At 45.9% G+C, this 23,723-nt stretch overlaps 1 protein-coding gene across 3 annotated transcripts in view; it reads left to right on the forward strand.

Annotated features, from left to right (window-relative positions):
- The window catches only part of RABL6 (RAB, member RAS oncogene family like 6), a 47,465-nt gene extending 26,928 nt beyond the window's left edge, over nucleotides 1-20,537 (forward strand). For 2 of the 3 annotated variants that reach the window (XM_069747611.1, XM_069747612.1), the window contains exons 10-16: nucleotides 12,597-12,937; nucleotides 13,258-13,411; nucleotides 16,377-16,574; nucleotides 16,650-16,866; nucleotides 17,076-17,241; nucleotides 18,175-18,230; nucleotides 19,238-20,537. In XM_069747611.1, coding sequence (XP_069603712.1) covers nucleotides 12,597-12,937; nucleotides 13,258-13,411; nucleotides 16,377-16,574; nucleotides 16,650-16,866; nucleotides 17,076-17,241; nucleotides 18,175-18,230; nucleotides 19,238-19,438 — 1,333 coding nt within the window. In that variant the 3' untranslated portion in view covers nucleotides 19,439-20,537. The remainder of the gene's footprint in view (nucleotides 1-12,596; nucleotides 12,938-13,257; nucleotides 13,412-16,376; nucleotides 16,575-16,649; nucleotides 16,867-17,075; nucleotides 17,242-18,174; nucleotides 18,231-19,237) is intronic. The other variant, XM_069747613.1, reaches the window with a different exon arrangement.
- Nucleotides 20,538-23,723: the final 3,186 nt, after the last annotated feature.

Raw genomic sequence — 23,723 nt, forward strand, 5'->3', positions numbered from 1 at the left:
TATCATATAGACCCCTCAAAATGACTTCAAATGAGATGTGGTCCCTAAAAAAAAATGGTGTTGTAGAAATGAGAAATTGCTGGTCAACTTTTAACCCTTATAACTCCCTAACAAAAAAAAATTTTGGTTCCAAAATTGTGCTGATGTAAAGTAGACATGTGGGAAATGTTACTTATTAAGTATTTTGTGTGACATATCTCTGATTTAATTGCATAAAAATTCAAAGTTGGAAAATTGCGAAATTTTCATAATTTTCGCCAAATTTCAGTTTTTTTCACAAATAAACGCAGGTACTATCAAAGAATTTTTACCATTGTCATGAAGTACAATATGTCACGAGAAAACAATGTCAGAATCACTGGGATCCGTTGAAGCGTTCCAGAGTTATAACCTCACAAAGGGACAGTGGTCAGAATTGTAAAAATTGGCCCGGTCATTAACGTGCAAACCACCCTTGGGGGTAAAGGGGTTAAAGTTCTAATATTTGTGTAGTACACCGGTCCAGTGCAGACTTCAACTGAAACAAAGAATGCGTACATGTATACATGTCTATAGATGCACACCCAATGTGTGGGGCTATATATTAGCAGGGGTTATGTATTAGCAGCAGGGTAATAACATGTGCTCTACATCAAAAAAGAGTAACTACCTAGGGTCCTAACGCAACACAGGTTCCATAGAGCTATATGGAAGGACTGTAGAAGGCAAGGGCATGCAGCACAGATCTGTCCAAGTGGGTAAAACCCGTAAAGTTCTGTAGAGAGATATATGTTAAAGAGTGTAAGATGGTCACCCATGTGGGGGGATTAATTATATTAAAAGGTATAGTCAAAGCACAATGGTACTTGTGTATACAAAGGTGCCGCCTACCTAGGGTCCCAGCACCGCAAGTGTAGTATGAAAGGGGTGTCCGGACCTTAGCCCTTAAGTTAGACACTTGGTATGGCGTGGGTTCACCTGTATAGAGACGCATATTAATTACACAGCGGAATAATCAAAGAAGGAGCACTTATCTGAGATCTGAGTCTCACATCCATTGGTGGTGCAGGGGTCCCGTCCACTATGAAGATCCAGGGTAAGATGCCGACACACAGTGTCTTGGCAGGGAGGCGGATGTGCTATGAAGCTGGCGGCGCGCTGTTATAGAGGGCCCGACCAGAAGTCCGGGGAGCAAAAAGGCGCCTGCGCAGAGCAGTAAAGCGCAGGAGCCGTCAGAGGAGACCCGCGCTTGCGCAGTGTCACCAGTACACTGGCGGGCAGCCAGAAAAGGCGGCGCGCGCGCCGTCATCCTGAAGGGAGTGGGCGGGAGCGGCACAAGAATGAGCGTTTGCGCACTCACGCCAGAGAGTATTGGCGTGGGGCGCGTGCGTACAGGGAACCCTGAATGAATGGAATAGAGTGTACCATGTAGAGCTATGAAGTGGGAATATATGGCGGGCATGGATAAAGAGGTGACGCAAGGGGACAGTGACAAGTCACTAAATAATGTGCTGTCAGGCACAAGCAACTCCATATATACAGGGAAAGACATACACAACATGTATACATATACCCATATGTGGAAACAGATACAGGCCCAAATGAATTTTTGTGCATAGAGGTGTCAGCATGAACTATGCATAGAAAAGCAACAAAATATAGACATAAGTCACATATAAGTGGTAGGAGTCCAAAACACCCTGATTATTCATACTAAGAGCCTTGAGTTGAAAGGGTCAAAAGAATAAAGGTAATGGTTAAAACATAAAAAATAAAAATGAAAAGTAAAATAATGGAAACAAAAGAGATACTACACCTGGGTGAAAAAAAGAGGGGGAAAAAAAATTAAATAATAAAGGAAACTTTTTGGTACAGAAAGGAAACTTTTTTTAAAAAAAGAAACTTTTCTAAAAAAAACTCCTAAAGGGTATGCGTCTTACCATCCTGATGAAGAATAATACAAATTCTACAGATGCAGTGGGTTAGTTTGCCTAGGGAAAAATAGAAACCTGGTTAAGATAGCCAATCAATTTCCCTATTAAGACCCCTAGGATGGAGAGTGTCTAGCGTATAGATCCAGTATGACTCTCGCTGTTTGAGCAATTGGATGTGGTTACCCCCACGTCTAGGGCGCGGGACTCTTTCAATTATTTGAAACCTAAGTTGGGCAACCGTGTGTTGGGCTTCTTTAAAATGTAACGGTAGTGGCAGCCAGGTCTTACCACATCTAATAGTGGATTTATGGCTGGAGATCCTATTTCTGATGGCTTGGGTGGTTTCCCCCACATATAATAATCCACACGGACATTTGATGATATAGATTACAAAGTTCGATGCGCATGTGTGATAGTCCCTGATAGGGAAAGCCTTCCCAGTGTGTGGATGTAGGACTTCATTACCCTTAATGATATTAGAGCAGCACATGCAATTCAGACAGGGAAATGTGCCCGTTCTTTTTTGGCCTGTCAGTGTCCTGTGTGGAAGTGGTTTAGATGAACCTAAGTCAGCTCGCACCACTTTATCCTTTACATTGTTGGGACGCCTCATGCTCATTAGGGGGGGTCTCTGAAAATTGGGATCTGTGGATAGGCCTTGTGCAGAAGTGGCCAGTGGCCCCGGATAATATTATGAATCTTGTGCATCGTCGGGTGGTGGCTATGCACAAAGGGGAGTCTGGGACCCTAGGTAGGCGGCACCTTTGTATACACAAGTACCATTGTGCTTTGACTATACCTTTTAATATAATTAATCCCCCCACATGGGTGACCATCTTACACTCTTTAACATATATCTCTCTACAGAACTTTACGGGTTTTACCCACTTGGACAGATCTGTGCTGCATGCCCTTGCCTTCTACAGTCCTTCCATATAGCTCTATGGAACCTGTGTTGCGTTAGGACCCTAGGTAGTTACTCTTTTTTGATGTGGAGCACATGTTATTACCCTGCTGTTAATACATAACCCCTGCTAATATATAGCCCCACACATTGGGTGTGCATCTATAGACATGTATACATGTACGCATTCTTTGTTTCAGTTGAAGTCTGCACTGGACCGGTGTACTACACAAATATTAGAACTTTAAATATGTACATTCATTCTGTCCTCCTGTTGTTAGAATTCGATCCATACGTCCTTTTTACCTATGTTCACTTTAACTCCTATAGGACCCATTTCTTTGTCCTTTTGCCTTATACGAAAACGTTATTTACAGGTTGCTGATTTCCTTGTCTTGCCTATTTCATTAACTCTATTGACATGTGTTCCATTTCCCCTAGGGCTCAGTTTGTGGTCCGTTGTTCCAAACTGAGTCTTTTTTATTTGTACATAGTATGTATATATTTTTTTCTACAACTGTATATATTGTATATTTATATGTTTTTTTCTTTGCAGCACTACTCTGTGATCAAGGCCACTGTGTGGCCGAAACGTCAGAGACTTTGAATTGTTGCCCTGTTACGTCCTTCATTATTTTGCACCTTGAATAAACTTTCACCTCAGCAAAAGTTGACTTATCCTGACGTGTGCAGTGATTCGTTTCCTTCAAGTATTGGGGGTCATCCGACTCCTTTCACTTGCACCGCCTACATCCCATCTACAGTCGAGTGCTAGCTCTTTGTTTACTCTACTATATATAAATCTGTGGCATCTATATATGTTCACATGCGACTTTCGGAACCTGAGTGGTTAAAGGGATTTTCTGTCCATCTCTCGTTTTTGTTACGGCTTCAATTTGGTTAAAAAAAAAAAGAAATTGAATAAACTCATCTATGGATCCTGTAGCGCTGCTGAATTCTGCTGACTGTGTTCCCCACCTTCTTTTCCTTCCTTTTCTTCTGGCAGGTGTGAAAGATGTTTGACAACTGCAGCCAATCATTGCGGCCATTCATTGGCTGCAGTGGTCACATCCCTTCCACGTCTTTCGGAAGAGAAGGAGAGAAGTCTGGAGGAGGTGCACCAAGGGATTCATATGAGTGTGCGATTTCTTTTTTTTACACCTACACTACCGTTCAAAAGTTTAGGGTAACTTATAAATTTCCTTATTTCTGACAGAAAAGCACAGTTTTTTCCAATGAAGCTAACATTAAATGATTCAGAAATACACTCTATACATTGTTAATGTGGTAAATGACTATTCTAGCTGCAAACGTCTGGTTTGTAATGCAATATCTTCATAGGTGTATAGAGGCCCATTTCCAACAACCATTACTCCAGTGTTCTTATGGTACTTTGTGTTTGCTAACTGTGTAAGAAGGCTAATGGATGGTTAGAATACCCTTGAAAACCCTTGTGCAAGTATGTTAGCACAGCTGAAAACAGTTTGGCTGATTAGAGACCCTATAAACCTGACCTTCCTTTGAGCAAGTTGAGAATCTGGAGCATTACATTTGTTGGTTCCATTAAACTCTCAAAATGGCCAGAAAAAAAGAACTTTCATGTGGAACTCGACAGTCTATTCTTGTTCTTAGAAATGAAGGCTATTCCATGCGAGAAATTGCCAAGAAACTGAAGATTTCCTGCAACGATGTGTACTACTCCCTTCAGAGGAGAGCACAAACAGGCTCTAACCGGAGTAGAAAGAGAAGTGGGAGGCCCCACTGCACAACTGAGCAACAAGACAAGTACATTAGAGTCTGTAGTTTGAGAACTCAACGCCTCCCAGGTCCTCAACTGGCAGATTCATTAAATAGTACACGCAAAACGCCAGTGTCAACATCTACAGTGAAGAGGTGACTCCGGGATGCTGGCCTTCAGGGCAGAGTGGCAAAAAAAAAAAGCCATGTCTGAGACTGGCTAATAAAAGGAAAAGATTAATATGGGCAAAAGAACACAGACATTGGACAGAGGAAGATTGGAAAAAAGTGTTCTGGACAGACGAATCCAAGTTTGAGGTGTTTGGATCACACAGAAGAACATTGGTGAGACCCAGAACAACTGAAAAGATTCTAGAATAGTGCCTGATGCCATCTGTCAGGCATGGTGGAGGTAATGTGATGGTCTGGGGTTGCTTTGGTGCTGGTAAAGTGGGAGATTTGTACAAGGTAAAATGGATTTTGAATAAGGAAGGCTATCACTCCACTTTGTAGCACCATGCCATACCCTGTGGACAACGCTTGATTGGAGCCAATTTCATCCTACACCAGGACAATGAACCAAAGCACACCTCCAAATTATGCAAGAACTATTTGGGGAAGAAGCAGGCAGCTGGTATTCTATCTGTAATGGAGTGGCCAGCGCAGATACCAGATCTCAACCCCATTGAGCTTTTGTGGGAGTAGCTTGACGTATGGTGCGCAAAAAGTGCCCATCAAGCCAAACCAACTTGGGAGAGGACCTTCTGGAAGCATGGGGGGAAATTTTTCCAGATTACCTCAGCAAACTAACTACTAGAATGCTAAAGGTCTGCAATGCTGTAATCGCTACAAAGGGAGCATTCTTTGACAAAAGCAAAGTTTGAAGGAGAAAATTATTTTCAAATAAAAATCTTTTTCTCCTACGCCTCATTGGGGGACACAGGACCATGAGTGTTATGCTGCTGCCACTAGGAGGACACTAAGTAATACAGAAAGAATAACTCCTCCCCTGCAGTGTTCACCCTCCTGCTGGCTCTCAGTGAACCAGTTCTTGCTTAGTGTCTGTAGGAGGCACTTGGGTCTGCTTTCAGACCCCACCGTTTTTATTTAAATTTTTTACTTTGTATTCTATTTTTTCTCTTAACTGAGCGAATTGGGGCGACGGATCCTTTCTAGGTTCCGATCTCCCCCGAATCATCAACAGGCAAGTACGTGGAGCGTTCCTCCCGTATCCTTTCCTGCAACGTTGGATGCCAGCCCTGAGCTTACCTTACGGGCGACGGTTCCTTCGCGTTCCGATCTTCCCCTTCCATAGCAGGCGACCACATGGAGTAGCCCTCCATCTACCTCTCCTGGATCCAGGGGCATAGCCGGACATAAATATGTATGGCGTCCGTGCAGCCCCCCTCTGCATCACCCCTGATATAGCGGATGACGCAAGGCGGCAGAAGCTCTCCACCCCCTCCCTGACTATGGCGACAGTGGATTGAGCACTGGCCCACCGCATCTACCAGAAGTGCACTGCGGGGGCCGAGACGCTGGGGGGTCCTGGTCCCCGGGGTATGGGAGTTCCGCACCTTAAAGCCCAGGTCCGTGGCTGGTCCGCAGTGCGGCAATTCATTCAGGGAGTGTGGCTTAAGAATGGCGCTAATAGCGGTCGCGGCGCTGCAGGCCGCAACCGCAGGTTTAAAATTTAGCCCCCGGCTTTTCCCCTTCATACAGGCTGGAGTTTTGGCCACGCCCACCGACAGTTACCGCCGCCCACTCTTTCTGGTGCTTCTCGTTTCCTGAGAAGTGCTCTCACTATCCTGATCTTGGCGGCCATCTTGGTACACCCACAGGGCTGCTGCTGCAGCGCTGCTCCAGCCTTTTGAATCACAGCCTTCAGGACTAGCGATTCCTGTGCATAACTCCCGTGGCATCACACTGCGGACCTCCCCTGGGGACTCAAGACACAGGACCTGGGTAAGCTCCAGAAACATAGCTTAACCCTTCCCCTGTTAGAAAGCACTCTCCTCAAGGCTATGTTATGCCTCAATCAAAGCCTCACAAAAAGTCTGGGAAACCTACCCTATGTTCTTTGCGACATGTACCGCTCGTAAGGTGTCATAACCCCGGGGTCACAATACTGCATTATACACAGCTTGTGAACCGGTGACTGTTCAGGAACCACCTGTTACTGATACCGACTAGTCCCCCTGAGTGGGCTACCTCCCTTACCCGGTCTATGGCATCCCTGGCAAAAGCATTAGAATCGTTCCGAGACCCTTCCTCTAACCAGGGTACCTTTTACGGATGACGCTTCCGATGATCAGAACCCCTCGTACTCCAGGGGTCGTACCTTGCCAAGGAGCTCTCGCTCTTCCAGGAACAGGACTCATGCCATATCCTCAGACCATCACCGGGATTCGGGTTCTGAGAGCTCCATTTCCCGCTCCCCTTCCATTGGGGCTAGTAGAGAACCTGTTTCAGAGGACGATTCTGATACGTCCCTAGATCAGGAATTTCATCATGATCAGGAGACTCTCGACTCTCTCATTGAGTCAGTGAATAAGGCTTTGAAGCTTGAGGAGGAACCTTTATCTAAAACGGATCATGCCGTGTCCTTTAAGAGGACCAAGCGAGCTCACAGAGTATTCGACACTCATGATTCTCACAAGATCTGTCCAGATAAACGATTCACAGGGCAGAAGCCCATGGAGTCAAAATATTCCTTTGCCCAGGATCCAAGAAAAGATTGGTCGCAGTCTCCCCAGATCGCGCTTGGCTACTAAATCTGTTTTATCCTCCTTGGAGGGCGCCTCTATTAAAAAACCCAACCGATCGACAATATAGCGCGTTCAGCCTTTGAAGCCTCAGCAGCCGCACTCTTCCCATCTTTTGCCACTACGTGGGTGGCTAAAGCTATGACCCACGGTGCTTCAGATAACCAGCGTGGGAGATTTCGTAGTGACCATGTCCCTGGATGCCGCTAACTGCGCTTCTCAAGCAGCAGCAAATGCCATCACTATCCGGAGGTCCTTATGGCTCAGGGACTGGCGTGCGGATTCTGTTTCTAAAAAAAATAAAATAAAAAAAGTCATTGACTTCTCTATCATATCAGAGCGGTCGCCTTTTTTGGCGAAAAGCTCAACCAATTGATTTCCGACGCCACTGGAGGGAAGAGTAAATTTCTTCCACAACCACAGGCTCGGTCCCGATTTTTTTCGTTACAACTCAAACTGGTCCTCTACTTCCACATCTCCCGGTTCCAGCCGGGCACAACTTGCAGACAGGTTCCCAGGCCTCTTATACACCTTTCCCTTGAAGAGGCAGGCCTAGGCAGTCGGGATCCAAAGGCTCCAGAACGGGCAGATCTTCCACACAGTGACTCCCTGTGGTATCCGGGGAACATCCTCAAAGTAGGCGGCCGCCTGCTTTCCTTCAGTGCCGCGTGGCTCTCTGTCGTTTTCGACGAGTGGATCCGCGACTTAGCGTTCTCCGGATACAAGATAGACTTCTTATCTCGTCCTCCCAGGGCAAAAGGTTCAGAGTTGTTCCAAGCTATATGCTCTCTGAGTAAAGACGTAGTTATTATTCCAGTCCCTCAAAGCGAACTGTTTCAAGGTTTTTATTCAAACCTCTTCATGGTTCCAAAGAAAGAGGCTACAGTACGGCCCATACTGGACCTAAAACTGCTGTTCTTCAGGGTGCGACGGTTCCGGATGGAATCGCTTCGTTCTGTCATCGCCTCCATGGGAAAAGGCGAGTTCCTGGTGTCTATTGAAATCCAAGACGCGTACCTCCACATTCCTATCTTACCTTCTCACTAAAGGTTTCTTCGCTTCCAATTAGTTGCTCTGCCCTTCGGCCTCGCCATCGCCCCCAGGGTACTCACAAAGGTCTTGGCGGCTGCTATGGCCATACTCCACTCCCGAGGAGTGGTGGTGCTACCGTATCTAGACGATATCCTCATCATTCTCGCCTGGGTTAGAAGATAAACTTCAAAAAATCTTCCCCAGTACCGGCTCAGCGAATTTCCTTTCTAGGAATGATACTGGACTCGTCCCAGGCATTGGTGCTTCTTCCCCCAGAAAAGATCTCAGCCTTGCAGCGGGAAGCTCGGAAGCTCTCTCAACCTCGCTCTCACTCTCTGTATTTCAGTATGAGAGTCCTTGGCAGGATGGTAGCAGCCTTGGAGGCAGTTCCATTTGCCCAAATACACCTCCGTCCCGTACAGCATGCCCTCCTAGCTGTTTGGGACAGGAACCCGTTCTCCCTCGACGTCTGTTCTTCTTTTCCCAGTGAGTCACAGTTTCTCAGGTGGTGGACATTAAAGTCGTCCCTGAATCAAGGGAAGTTTTTTCTTCCAGTACATTGGCCAGTTGTGACAACAGATGCCAGTCTTCTAGGCTGGGGAGCTTTATTCTTATATCACACTGCTCAGGTCCGCCGGTAACTTCAGGAATCACGCCTTCCGATCAACATCTTAGAAATTCGGGCAATTAGGTTAGCCCTTCTCCAATTCCATCCCTTCCTGGCGGGTCTTCCCATCAGGATGCAGTTCGACAATGCCACTGCAGTGGCATACATCAACTGACAAGGGCAAACCCGCAGCAGGGCAGCCATGAACAAGGTAGGCTACATTCTCCATTGGGCCGAGGAAAACCGCTCAATGATTTCTGTGGTTCACATCCAGGAGTGGACAATTGGGAGGCAGATTTCCTCAGTCGCCTCAACTCTGGGGAGTGGTCTCTCTATCCGGAGATTTTCCACCAGATCTGCTGTCATAGGGGCTCCCCAGACGTGGATCTGATGGCCTCACAGCTAAATTCCAAGGTTCCCGACTTCATAGCTCGGTCCCACGATCCAACAGCAATCGGGGCAGATGCGCTCGTACTCCCATGGCATCATTTTTGGCTTCCGTACATATTTCCTCCGCTCCCCTTGCTGCCGAGAGTCATCAAGATGATCAGAGCAGAGGGAGTATTGATAATCCTGATTGCGCCAGATTGACGTGCCGGGCGTGGTACGCGGAACTAGTTCAACTAGTCGCCGATGTTCCCTGGCAATTACCAAATCGCGCAGACCTCCTTTCACAGGGCCCCATTTATCACCAGAACCCTGAGGCACCCTGTGTTTGACGGCATGGCTGTTGAGTCCTGGGTTCCAACCCAGGCAGGTTTCTCTCTGGAAGTCATCTCTACCAGATCAGCGCTAGAAAGCCTACGTCTATGCGCTTTTATCATCGCTCTTGGGAAAACCTTCTTTTCCTGGGGCAACGACCGGGGACGTTCTCCTCTTGAATTTTCCATTCCTTCCATCCTCAAATTTTTACAAACAGGTTTGGACTTAGGTCTCGCCCTTAGTTCTCTCAAGGGGCAGTTTTCAGCCCTGTCCGTTCTGTTCCAATGCAGAATTGCTAATAGATTACAAGTGAAGACGTTCATTCAGGGAGTCTCCCATAAGGTGCCACCCTATAAGATGCCGTTGGAACCATGGAACCTTAATCTGGTCCTCGTAGTCTTGCAAGAAGCTCTTTTCGACCCTCTATAGGAGGTTTCCCTGTCTTTTCTTTCAAGGAAGGTTGCCTTCCTGGTTGCGGTCACGTCCATTAGACGAGTCTCCGAGCTGGCGGCTCTGTCTTGTCAAGTTTCCATTCCTGAATTTTCAGCAGGATAGGGTGGTTTTGAGAACATCCCCATCCTTTTTGCCAAAGGTTGTCTCATCCTTTCACCTCAATCAGGAGATTGTCTTACTGTCTCTCTGTCTGGCACCAGTACATCGCATCGAGAAAGGCCCTCCACACACTGGATTTAGGGAGAGCTCTCACGTCTCGCGGACGGCGCCCTTCCTCGGGTCAGATGTCCTGTTTGTGCTCCAGGACGGGCCAAGGAAGGGGTTTCCCGCTTCCAAGGCGACAATAGCAAAATGGATTTGTTCAGCTATTCAGGAGTCCTACCGAGACAGAGGTCATTCTGTCCCAGCAGGGATTAAGTCTCGTTCCACTCGGTCAGTGGGTGCGTCTTGGGCCATCCGGCACCAAGCTTCGGCAGCATAAGTTTGCAGAGCTGCGACCTGGTCCAGTCTGCAAACGTTTACAAAACATTGCCATATTCCATTCTGAGGCCTCGGCAGATGCGACCGTCGGCAGATGAATTTTGCAGGCGGCTGTGCCGCATCTGTAACCTTTGGGTACAAGGAGCAATTACAGTTGATTGTTCCCCACCCAGGGACTGCTTTAGGACGTCCCATGGTCCTGTGTCCCACAATGAGGCGTAGGAGAAACAGGGATTTTTGTGTACTCACCGTAAAATCCTTTTCTCCGAGCCAATCATTGGGGGACACAGCACCCACCCTGTTAGCATAACGGCTTTGGTTTTCTGTGTTGCCTTGGTTTTGACATAGTTCATCCTGGCTAAATGTTAAGCTCCTACTGCTTTGTTACCGAACTGGTTCACTTGTGAAGGGACAACATAAGAAAGATCCTCCATTTTGTGCTTTTCGACTCCATTTTGCTGTTTTAAGATAAATTTTGTTACTAGGCTAAAGTTCACAGCTGTTATGAGACCTTGATTGTTGCAATCTGGACAGGACATGAAACTGAGGGTGTATTGTTCTACGAGACTTTGACGTACAGACTGTTCCTGCATTCTTATAGGTTAAGAACCGTGAGCGTGTTCTTATGCTGATTGGTTGAAGTATAATTTCTATCATTATGAAAAGTGATACACAATAAACGGGGGCCAGAGATATGCTTGATCCCCCCCCCCTCCCCCCCAACAGGACACACGTCTCCTTCTGGTCATTTTCAGTTGCCGGCAACGCCCTGTAGATTAATTTGGAAATCACTGATTCAACGGTGAAGGATCAATTTAGATCCTCCCTCAACACACTTGGAGGCAGCAGGAGGGTGTATACTGCAGAGGAGGAGCTATTCTTTCTGTATTACTTAGTGTCCTCCTAGTGGCAGCAGCATAACACCCATGGTCCTGTGTCACCCAATGATTGGCTCGTAGAAAAGGATTTTACTGTGAGTACACAAAAATCCCTATTTTTCGAACCTTGTCAATGTCTGGACTAGATTTTCAATTCATTTGGCAACTCATTTGGTTAATTAAAGTATGAGTTTTCATGGAGAACACAAAATTGTCTGGGTGACCCTAAACTTTTGAACGGGCTGCAGCGTTTCCGGGTCCGTCACCGCTAGTGCAGATAGAGCATCTGCTAGCTCTATCTGCGCTAGGGTGATGACACATCGGCACTTGCGTTAACAGCAGCCCGTTAACGTATGTATTGAACGGGCTGCTGTTAACGCAATGTGAACCCAGCCTAAGCCTGCAGTCATTCTGTGACTGCAGACGTATGAATTCCCCAGCGCCCACGCTGGTGTCAGCACCGGGAATGGCAGTGATATATGCGTTATGAAAACTCCTGGCCAGAACCCAACAATTGGGCACGATCCTACTCCATAGACTTGTATGTAGCAGGGCCGCAGGTGGAAGACATCCATGCCCATTAGACGATTGCGTCACTAGACAGGGCATGGAGCGAGGCTGCGCCCGCTTGTCAGGTTCTGACCGGGAGTATGCATAACCCATACATCCCTTCTGTTCCCAGCGCTGACACCAGTGAATCCCCGCAGCGCTGAGTGCATGCTTTGGGGGAATTCATAAGTCTGCAGTCACCCAGAGACTGCAGACTTATCATTTTAGACCGGATAACCCCTTTGAAGTAAGGGGCAGAAAAGCCATTGAGGCTTAGTGTACCTTGTGGCTTTATGGTTTCCCTGGAGCAATTACCTTTTCGTTGTCCTGCCTATCCGTTTTTAGACCTCACAGTGTGCCGTATGCCACGCAGTTCCCTCTGTGTTTTGCACAAAGCTGGCACCGGCAGACATGTACTGCGTCCTCCCACTCACCCTAGGCTTATTAACCAGATGACGCACTCTTTCTGTGCCTGTTTCCGTATTTCTGTGTGAATTCTGACGTCTCTCGTATCGGCACAATCTGTCAATGAGATGTTTGTCTCCTTTAGCTAATATTTCCCGTATGTTCCCGCAGATTCCTGGAAATGTTAGAGAATAATAAACGTCTGGCTTCTCCGGTAGCGACCAACGGACAAAGCCCTTCCTCCGGTTCTCAGTCCCCTGTGGTCCCTATAAACTCTGGTTCTCCTGACAGTTCGGGCCCTGGCACACCTCTTCAGATACCAACTACAGTGCCCGCATCTCCTCCCCTGGCTGCGTCGCCTCCACCTCCTGCCCTGGATGTCTTTGAAGTCTCCGGTCCTTCTCCCTGCACAGTGTCATCTCCTCCTCTGTCTCAACCACCACAGCAGAAACGTGGCTTCATGTCTCGTCTGTTTGGTTCCTCCACTCCTGAAAGTCCTCCAGCTAAACCAGGTGCATCCACAATACCAGAGGCCTAAAGGTGTCCATTATTGGGCCCCCAATATAGCGGGCTGATGCTAAGTGACCGTACACATTAGAATATAGTCAGGCTGACCCTCATGGGATCCTGTGACACTATATGGGGGGCAGAGGTTGGACTTGTTGCATCTTCATACCTTTTTTTAGTTGAACAGTGCCTTAGTATCTGAGGCCGCTTATCCCCTCCTTACAAATAACCTGTCCTTTTGGCTGATCATTTCACCAGACAGAATCTAATATCCTTGGCCTGTCTTTACTTCTGTCCAGTGACTCCGTGTTGTCTCGTTCCTCAGCAGAGATCCCATCACTTGCAGAACGACCCATGAGGGTGCAGAGCGTAGAAGACTTTGTGCCTGAAGACAGCTTAGATCGCAGCTTCCTGGAGGATAGCTCAACACAAAGAGATCTAACGAGGGCGTCTCTGAGACAAAGGCGAGACAGCGACAGGTGGGTGTCTGAATTTAACCCCTTAATGTAACTAGATGAATTTGTACATCACAAATTGCCTTCCATAGAGGATTGAGGATGTATGGTTATGTCATGGTGGTTACATGGGCACAGATCAGATAGCGACCAAAGCACCTAAGTTGAGGGAGCACTCTCCTCAGCTCCCGCTAGGTCAGTTTAATTATAAAACATAATATTTAATACAACTATTAAAATGACTTGACAAAAAGAACATGAAATCAGACATCAAATTGGCCACAACTAACCAACTAAGAAGCTGATTATACAGTTGTGGCCAAAAGTATTGACACCCCTGCAATTCTGTCAGATAATACTCAGTTTCTTCCTGAAAATGATTGCAATCACAAATTCTTTGGTATTAATATCTTTATTTAATTTGTCTTAAATGAAAAAACACAAAAGAGAATGAAGCAAAAAGCAAAACATTGATCATTTCACACAAAACTCCAAAAATGGGCCAGACAAAAGTATTGGCACCCTCAGCCTAATACTTGGTTGAACAACCTTTAGCCAAAATAACTGCGACCAACCACTTCCGGTAACCATCAATGAGTTTCTTACAATAGTAAGTGATCACCTGCGCTGTAAGGTGTTAATAATTAAATATATTTTATTGCAAGGACACTGTAATATATAGATTACTCCTGCCGTTTCACAGGATATGCTATTTTTAAGGAGAAATTTCCTAGTGCCACTTGAGTCTGTAAACGTGTTTTAGCATAACCTGTCCCCGGTATCCGATTGCCTGAGCTGCTGTGTGGGAATCTGGGCGCTACCGCCATCCCCCGGCCTCTTCATCCTGCAGCACGGAGCCGATCCACTATTTTGGGGGGGATCGACGCATCTGCACCTGGAGACTACGTTCACTGCAGCATTAGTAAGTGCATAACTACATTCTTTTTAGGCCATTATTGAATGTGTTGCCCCCATGCACAACTCTAGAGCTCAGCTTTAGTTACACCTTACAGCGCAGGTGATCACTTACTATCATTTCACTATCTTTCCCATATACAGGGTGCCGCACAGACCCTGTCCATCACCAGCAGCTGTACCTGGTTCCTTTCTTATATCTTTCTCCCACCCATCTTTATTTCAGCAGAGCGCCAGTGTATTTCTACTTGTTTCATGAGTTTCTTACAATGCTCTGCTGGAATTTTAGACCATTCTTCTTTGGCAAACTGCACCAGGTCCCTGATATTTGAAGGGTGCCTTCTCCAATCTGCCATTTTTAGATCTCTCCACAGGTGTTCTATGGGATTCAGGTCTGGACTCATTGCTGGCCACCTTAGAAGTCTCCAGTGCTTTCTCTCAAACCATTTTCTAGTGCTTTTTGAAGTGTGTTTTGGGTCATTGTCCTGATGGAAGACCCATGACCTCTGAGGGAGACCCACCTTTCTCACACTGGGCTTTACATTATGCTGCAAAATTTGTTGGTAGTCTTCAGACTTCATAATGCCATGCACACGGTCAAGCAGTCCAATGCCAGAGGCAGCAAAGCAACCCCAAAACATCAGGGAACCTCTGCCATGTTTGACTGTAGGGACCGTGTTCTTTTCTTTGAATGCCTCTTTTTTTCTCCTGTAAACTATGTTGATGCCTTTGCCCAAAAAGCTCTACTTTTGTCTCATCTGACCAGAGAACATTCTTCCAAAATGTTTTAGGCTTTTTCAGGTAAGTTTTGGCAAACTCCAGCCTGGCTTTTTTTATGTCTCTGGGTAAGAAGTGGGGTCTTCCTGGGTCTCTTGCCATACAGTCCCTTTTCATTCAGACGCCGACGGATAGTTCGGGTTGACACTGTTGTTCCCTGTGACTGCAGGGCAGCTTGAACTTGAATTTTTCTTTTCCATCCACAACTAGGGAGGTTAGTCACAGTGCCATGGGCTTTAAACTTCTTGATGACACTGCGCACGGTAGACACAGGAACATTCAGGTCTTTGGAGATGGACTTGTAGCCTTGAGATTGCTCATGCTTCCTCACAATTTGGTTTCTCAAGTCCTCAGACAGTTCTTTGGTCTTCTTTCTTTTCTCCATGCTCAATGTGGTACACACAAGGACACAGAACAGAGGTTGAGTCAACTTTAAACCATGTCAACTGGCTGCAAGTGTGATTTAGTTATTGCCAACACCCGTTAGGTGCCACAGGTAAGTTACAGGTGCTGTTAATTACACTAATTAGAGAAGCATCACATGATTTTTCGAACAGTGCCAATACTTTTGTCCACCCCCTTTTTTGTGTTTGGTGTGGAATTATATCCAATTTGGCTTTAGGACAATTCTTTTTGTGTTTTTTCATTTAAGACAAATTAAATGAAGATAATAATACCAAATAATTTGTGTTTGCAATCATTTTCAGGAAAAAACTGAGTATAATCTGACAGAATTGCGGGGGTGTCAATACTTTTGGTCACAACTGTAAGTCTAGAGACCACTAATAAGTATAGGCAGACTCACTCACCTACCCTTAATATGAAACAGCCATTAGACTTAAATTAGAGAAGGGAAACATGGTACATAGGTCAGGAGAAGTGATAGTACCACTGCCAGTGATTTATATCAACATAACCAAGTTTGCTTCATTGAGAAAATCAGTACCACTGATGATCATACAGGCTATGTCAAAAAAGAGGAAACAGGAGGTACACAAATATTTGGAACAGTGTCACCAAATAATGTAGATGTCCCATGGACGATGAACCCTCCTATTTCAGTTAAACAGGAATACGTAGGGTTAATAAAAAAAATTTTTTTCTAACTTTACGAGTGTGCACAGGTTTCTATGCATTGGTCTTTTTCTCAATTTGTGCATAGCTTCTTTCCATGCATTCTGTGGCACCTTGGTTACTATTAATATATTATCAATTAAATTGTGGTGCACCTGATATTAAATTTCATATAAATCTTTCCAACACTTGACATGATTTTCCTCCCTTTATCTGGTTGCAGTGATGGGGATGCACCTGGGACAAACCCCATGGTCGCTGGCTTCCAGGATGACTTGGATCCTGACGACAGGATAGCTGCCAAATCTTCTCTGGCCGTCATCCCTAGTAAAAACATTACCTTGTCCAGTGATGATGAGGATACCTCTGCCCCTGTGCACATCGCCAGGGATGAAGACATTGACACCGAGTTATTCTCATGGTGAGAGATGTCAAATGAACTCTCCTATGGTAATTCCAGTCAATTCCATAATATTTACTTATATCTTTGTTGCAGGAAACCCACTCAACCCTCAGCGCCTCAAACTCGCCCTGAGAAACAGGACACGCTACCGACGTCAAGTCAGTCCATCAGAGTCAAGAAAAGTAAAGCAAAAGCTCAGGAGGATTCTGACAGCGATCCAGAAGGGCCCATAGCCAAACAGATGCTTTCGTTTGTCATGGATGACCCTGATTTTGACAGCGAAGACTCCAACCAAGTATCAAAGACTAAGGTCAGTCCTAAGTAAAGAAACTAAGAGGTACCAAAGTGAATTTCTTTGATATTGATGGGCTATCATCTGGAGAGGTGAATGTCAGATCCGTGGAGATCTGGCATCCCACCAATCATCTATTGCTATGTCCCACCTAAAAAGGCTGCAGAAATGTAGCTGAAGTTTCTAAAATCCCTTCAATGCAATGACATAAGGTTCTGGTCCCATAGGAGGATTTCCCAGTGCTGAATAACATGTCCGAAAGCTCCAGCGAAGAAACGTCCTCTGTCCCTACACAGCCAGTAAAGAGCGCCGTGACGTCCTTCAAGATGAGGCAAGCCTCCGATCTCTTTGGGTTGGGGTTTGATGAAAACGTGATCAAGGACGGCGAGGAAGGTGAGTGAAGGAGTTGCAATTTATACTTCTTTTATTATGGCTATCCAGTGTCACAGAATAAAAGAAATACCGGTACATTTGCCTCCATAGTGGTTTGTATTTATTTTTGCAACGCCATGTTGACCCACTTCTTCCTGGCACCGCATCTTCCAACGGGGTGAATCCCCTGCGCTGGTCTCAAGGCTGTGTGGTCATGTGAAACGATGCTCGTATCCAATTGAAAGTATATTAGTAGAGGATTGTTCCGTACAATAGGTCATCACTTTTTTCTTCCTTCAATGCAGCCAGGAACAGAAACATCCGAGGGAACCTGACTCCATAGGTTTCTATGAGCTTATTCTCAGACACTGACTCTGGTACGCCCGTCGGATGGCTGCACAAATTGCACAGCTTTGGCATCAGTGGCTTCCACCTCTGGCATTAAACACCTGACTGGACACAACTGATTTATGGAATCCCACCCCAGTGGCTTCAGTTAGAAGGATGCAACTGCAGGGATCCTGAACAATCAGATGTCATTTTTGTGTTTGGTCAATTCTCCTGCAGCCGCCATCACAAGGGATGGAGAAAGCAGGAAAGGACGGGTGCTCTGCAACGAGAAAATCCTTGTTCTTGTTCTCCGCTTTTTTTTAAGGGGTTGTCCAGGACTGATGACCATGAGACTGGCCAAAATTAAGCGATGTACAGGGATGGAACATGGAAACCCCATATATTGCTTAGTGGCTATTACACTTTACCTCCTTGTGAAAGTGACCGCTAAGCAATGCAAGGGGCTGCTGTGGTTCGCCTCATACATTGATACATTGTGGATAGGTTGTCAATAGTTCTGTTTTGGACAACCCATTTAACTCAGATTTCCCTAATAGGGTAAATGGAAGAGAGTTTTTTATTTGGGCAGCTCCTTTAATAGATATGTCTCCTTTTATCTTTTAGATAAGGAAAGCAATGTCTCCAAGGAGAAAAAGAAGAAGAAAAAGAAAACGAAGGAGGTAAGAAAATGGTTTCCAGAAGGACATCTCTGACAGTAACGTATTATTTCTCCGCCCGATAGGAACCACTGAGCCGCCTGTCCTCTAGGACATTGTGCTCGGGTCAGAAAGCTTAGACAGCTCTATTTTGACCGTGACAATGGCATTCTTCCAGTTTGGGTCTGCAGTTTGCAGCCTTTTTCTTCTGACCTCCTTTAGACAGAAAAGAACCTCCCATGCCCATAATGATTAGAGCTATAAAATAATTGCACGATTTATCCACTTTAATGAACACCATAAAAAACAATGGAAGATTTGCTGGTTTGTATTTTACAACAAATGAAGTGCAAATAGATCAAAATATTATATGTAATCAAATGAACACGTCAACTCATCCCACAAAACAACAAGCCCTTGCACAGCTGCATACTCAAAATATTAAGAAAGCTAAAATTTCAATGAAAAAAAACTCAAAAGATGAAGTCACAAAAACAATTTTTATTGTGCAGAAGTAAAAAAAAAAATCAACTCTTGGTGGATATGTTTACACTGAACAAAAATGATCAAAATGTTTGTAGGTATTTCAATACGATATTAAGAATGTGGAGAAAAGTGTTGTGCTTCTGAGGTTATTTCCCCCCCCCCCCCCAGAAAAAAATAAAATAATAAAATAAAGTACTGTAATCCCTTAGCTATGGGGCTCCAAGCAATTGTGATATTGTGGATTTGTATCCCCGTCCTAAATGGAGTGAGGTGTGCATGCTTGACCTCTGCTCCATTCATTGCCTATGGGACTGGCAAGTGCAGCGCTTTACAATTTCCATCAGTTCCATTGACAATGAATAAGCAATATTTTTGTTTTTTGGGTAATAACCCTTTAAAACGTTAAGGAAGGAATTGAATGGATACATTAGAGGGGGACTAACTGAGTAAAAGCTGAGTTTTCATGGTGGTCTCCTTTTTGAAGTTAGCTTGATATCTATAATCCTCAGTGTGTAATGTCAGTTGTGCATTAATTTCCCCAACAGGCTCCAGAAGAGGATAAGTCCACCAAGAAAAAGACTAAACACAAGAAAAGCAAAGAGAAAGAAAAGGAGGAAGGCAAAGACGAGAAGAAGAAAAAGCCCAAGAAAGGCAAAGAGAAGAAAGAGATCGATGAACTGGAGGCTTTCCTGGGCGGAGGTGAACCCAGCAAGCCAAGCTCAGGTGGGGAGTATGAGGAGCTTTAGGTTGTCCATGCTCATCCTTGGATTGAGATCTCTGCCTCCCTCACTTCTGTCTCCACCCAGAGCAAGCACAACCTTGTTCTTCTGCATGGTGGTGCTCTGCAGCAACCTCTAACAGGAAGAGGTTCATCTTCTCCCCCATCTTGGATCTGGATTATTGCTCCTCACCCAGCGGAAGCAAGAAACACTACAAGACGGCGCTCGGATTGGGAGGAGCCTTGAGGGGAAGCCTTTACGCGTCTTGCTCGCTCTGAGACCTTCAGCTGTCCTCTGGATTCATTCTGGTCACTACTGACCTTCACCGTACTGTACGAACCAGAAAACAACCTAAACCCCATTCTGCGTGATCTCACCTCTCACTTCAGTAATCTCTGCAGTCTCCTCATTAGTGAACTCGTGGGAGGACCATCCCTGACCAGCATGCGTCTCTGCAGCAACACTCCACCTGAACTAGACCCCTGGTCGGTATTCCTCTCCAGGAAAGTGAGGCCATCAGTTCTCTGCCCGCCTTTTAATCTGTCCCGTAATTTACTGGATTGTTTTTAACACAAGGCAACTGCTGCCACCCAGCCGAGGCAGCCACTTTACCACGGTGCCGTCATAGGCCGACCAGGACGCCAATACATCCAAGAACTCCCCAGTTGAAATGAATTTCTCAAGGGGGAGGCAGAGAATTATTGGTTTTTAGAAGCGACTGGTGTTGGTTTTCCATTTTTTCTTTTTGTGTGTTTGTAGTGCGGTTGTTCAGTATTTTCTTTTGTTGTCCACTCCGTCTTCTCCCCTTTACCCCTTGTGATTGAAGTGTTGGGTACTTTCTATCATTGGTGACCAAATTGTGAGGTCAGAAGCAGAATGGCATGAAGCAGATTCATTCCAGCACCCCTGCCCCCTGTCTTATGCCTCCTGGCTAACCTGCGGTTAACCCCATCCTCCAGACAGGAGTCCTCATGCTCTTCCACTATTATAAGCCCTGACCTCCTGAAGGTTTGATGCCACTGCACATATCTGTACGGAGGCGACGTCCTACATTTGCACAAATATGTCTGCGTATTGCTTGTTGAACTTGGGGTGGGATGCACATTAAAAGAAACATTGCTGTAAATTATCTCTATGACTCCATTACTGCACAAAGGAGAATGCGTCTTATCCGGACCCAGTAGAGCGAATTTGGGGATTTAATCTGACAATTGGCTGTTTTGACTTTTGTGTAAGGTCAGGTCACAGACAGAGCAGCATTCAGAATTCTGCTCGATTCCTGTTAGCCCTCCTACAAAGACTGATACCATGGATGCCCATTGAAACTAATGGATGTGTAATTTCCTCTGCAGCGATGAGCGGCTCTACTCTTCCTTTATTTCTCTGGCGCTGGTCCATTGGCCTGCACGCTGCCCCTCGCCTCAGGGATATTGATTGATCGCGGGGTTCGCATTTCCTGTCTACAGCCGTTCATAATCTCCATTAAAGCTTTATTGACATGTCTTTGGCCATCACTGCATAGACATTCCTGGAATCCGCCGATCGCCTGTGGAAAGCCTTGCTACTATTATAATGGCCATCCTGCTGTGTCCCGAGAAGGCGCCCACATCCCGTGTCAGGACCCAGCCAACCAGCAAAGGAAACCTACCCTGCGTCTGCTGTACTTCTCCTGGGACTGCAGAGAACATCTCCCAAATATTGCAAGAGATTAGGCATACAGGGAGGGAACGATTCCCCACCATTGTGCCGTAGTAGCCGCTGGTGAAATTATAGTATTTATTATAATGATAGTCTCTGCACCTCCCCCGCTCAGTTACCTGGACATTACCCCTTGTAATTGGTGCAGAATTAATAGATTTATATTAGAGATGGAACAAATCCAACAAAGGACAAAGTGCTGAATGGGGGGATAGCGTAAATTTACCTAACACACACACACACACTTATAGTCACATCCTGTATTATACTCCAGAGCTGCACTCACTATTTTGCTGGTGCAGTCACTGTGTACCTACATTACATTACTGATCCTGAGTTACATCCTGTATTCTCCTCCAGAGCTGCACTCACTATTCTGCTGGTGCAGTCACTGTGTACATACATTACATTAATGATCCTGAGTTACATCCTGTATTATACCCCAGAGCTGCACTCACTATTCTGCTGGTGCAGTCACTGTGTACATACATTACATTACTGATCCTGAGTTACATCCTGTATTATACTCCAGAGCTGCACTCACTATTCTGCTGGTGCAGTCACTGTGTACTTACATTACATTACTGATCCTGAGTTACATCCTATATTATACTCCAGAGCTGCACTCACTATTCTGCTGGTGCAGTCACTGTGTACATACATTACTGATCCTGAGTTACATCCTGTATTATACTCCAAAGCTGCACTCACTATTCTGCTGGTGCAGTCACTGTGTACATACATTACATTACTTATCCTGTCCTGATCCTGAGTTACATCCTGTATTATACTCCAGAGCTGCACTCACTATTCTGCTGGTGCAGTCACTGTGTACATACATTACTGATCCTGAGTTACATCCTGTATTATACTCCAGAGCTGCACTCACTATTCTGCTGGTGCAGTCACTGTGTACATACATTACTGATCCTGAGTTACATCCTGTATTATACTCCAGAGCTGCACTCACTATTCTGCTGGTGCAGTCACTGTGTACATACATTACATTACTGATCCTGAGTTACATCCTGTATTATACTCCAGAGCTGCACTCACTATTCTGCTGGTGCAGTCACTGTGTACATACATTACATTACTGATCCTGAGTTACATCCTGTATTATACTCCAGAGCTGCACTCACTATTCTGCTGGTGCAGTCACTGTGTAAATACATTACTGATCCTGAGTTACATCCTGTATTATACTCCAGAGCTGCGCTCACTATTCTGCTGGTGCTGTCACTGTGTACATACATTACTTATCCTGTCTTGATCCTGAGTTACATCCTGTATTATACTCCGGAGCTGCACTCACTATTTTACTGGTGCCGTCACTGTGTACATACATTACATTACTGATCCTGAGTTACATCCTGTATTATACTCCAGAGCTGCGCTCACTATTCTGCTGGTGCTGTCACTGTGTACATACATTACTTTACCTGTCTTGATCCTGAGTTACATCTTGTATTATACCCCAGAGCTGCACTCACTATTTTACTGGTGCAGTCACTGTGTACACACATCCTTGGTGGTCTCTCCTGGTGTACAGGTGCTGTAGTGTCACCTCCCGGACCCCGGATTCTCCTTATAATGAGTAGACTATATAGCGCTTTCAGTATTTGTGCGGCGGTCGGAGGAAACCTGTTGCTATGGAAACCCTAGATTTTCTTGCCGCCTGGGAACTCCCCCCCACTCCCCTCCTTCTATATTTAGTATTAGTGGAATACATGAAATGGCGATTCCTCTACGTCCTGAGTGATAACGATGCCATAGCTGTGAGAAGCGTGACCCGGGGGCTCATAGTAAGCAGTGCATTGTGGGTAATTCTAGCTACAATTGCATCAACTAATTACACTAATATCTGGGGAGAGCGGCGGTGCATGTCCCGCCACCCCGTATGCGTCCGTGTGCAGCTTGGAGTCCCCACGTATTGGTGATAATACAGGTCCAATCCCTGCATCTGCGTCCTTATGACAACACTTTCTGTGCTTATCGTTACCCATGAGTCACTACCAGAGTGTGCCCACAACAAACTGACTGGATCCATGAAATGACCCTATGACAACACTGATTGCTCATGTTGGACCGTGTGTGATGATAAGTACGTATAGGCCGGTGTCACACTTGTGAGATACCCGGCATCAATACCCGGCACTGCCGCCTGCACTCGGACCGGAGCGTGCGGCTGCATATATTTCTGTGTAGCTGAGCACTGGCGGCAGTGCCGGGTATTGAGACTCATGCGAGTTTCTGGCAAGTGTGACCCCAGCCGTAGGCAGAGTCTCTGGCCATGGAGCCGGGCGCTAGGAATCCTGGCCTTGGATCATTTCACCAATCCTCAATTCTGTCTGCATCTGGAAAGTGGGGTAACAATCATGGATTAATATGCCCTTCGGGGCTGTGGCAAAGTTGAGTGATAGTTACAGGACCCGCTGGTGACGAGACGTGTCTGCTGCCGGCCTCACATCAGCGGTTGTGCATAATGGCACGCACGGCAGCACCGCACAAGCCCAGACCTGTTGGTTGCCTGGGATCTGAGTACTGAACTATGCCAACCACCCCCATACCCAGCTCAGCAGACAGTATCACACAGGATGGGATTAGATACACG

The sequence above is a fragment of the Ranitomeya imitator genome, chromosome 2, assembly GCF_032444005.1.
Source record: "Ranitomeya imitator isolate aRanImi1 chromosome 2, aRanImi1.pri, whole genome shotgun sequence".
NCBI classification, from domain to species: Eukaryota; Metazoa; Chordata; class Amphibia; order Anura; family Dendrobatidae; genus Ranitomeya; species Ranitomeya imitator.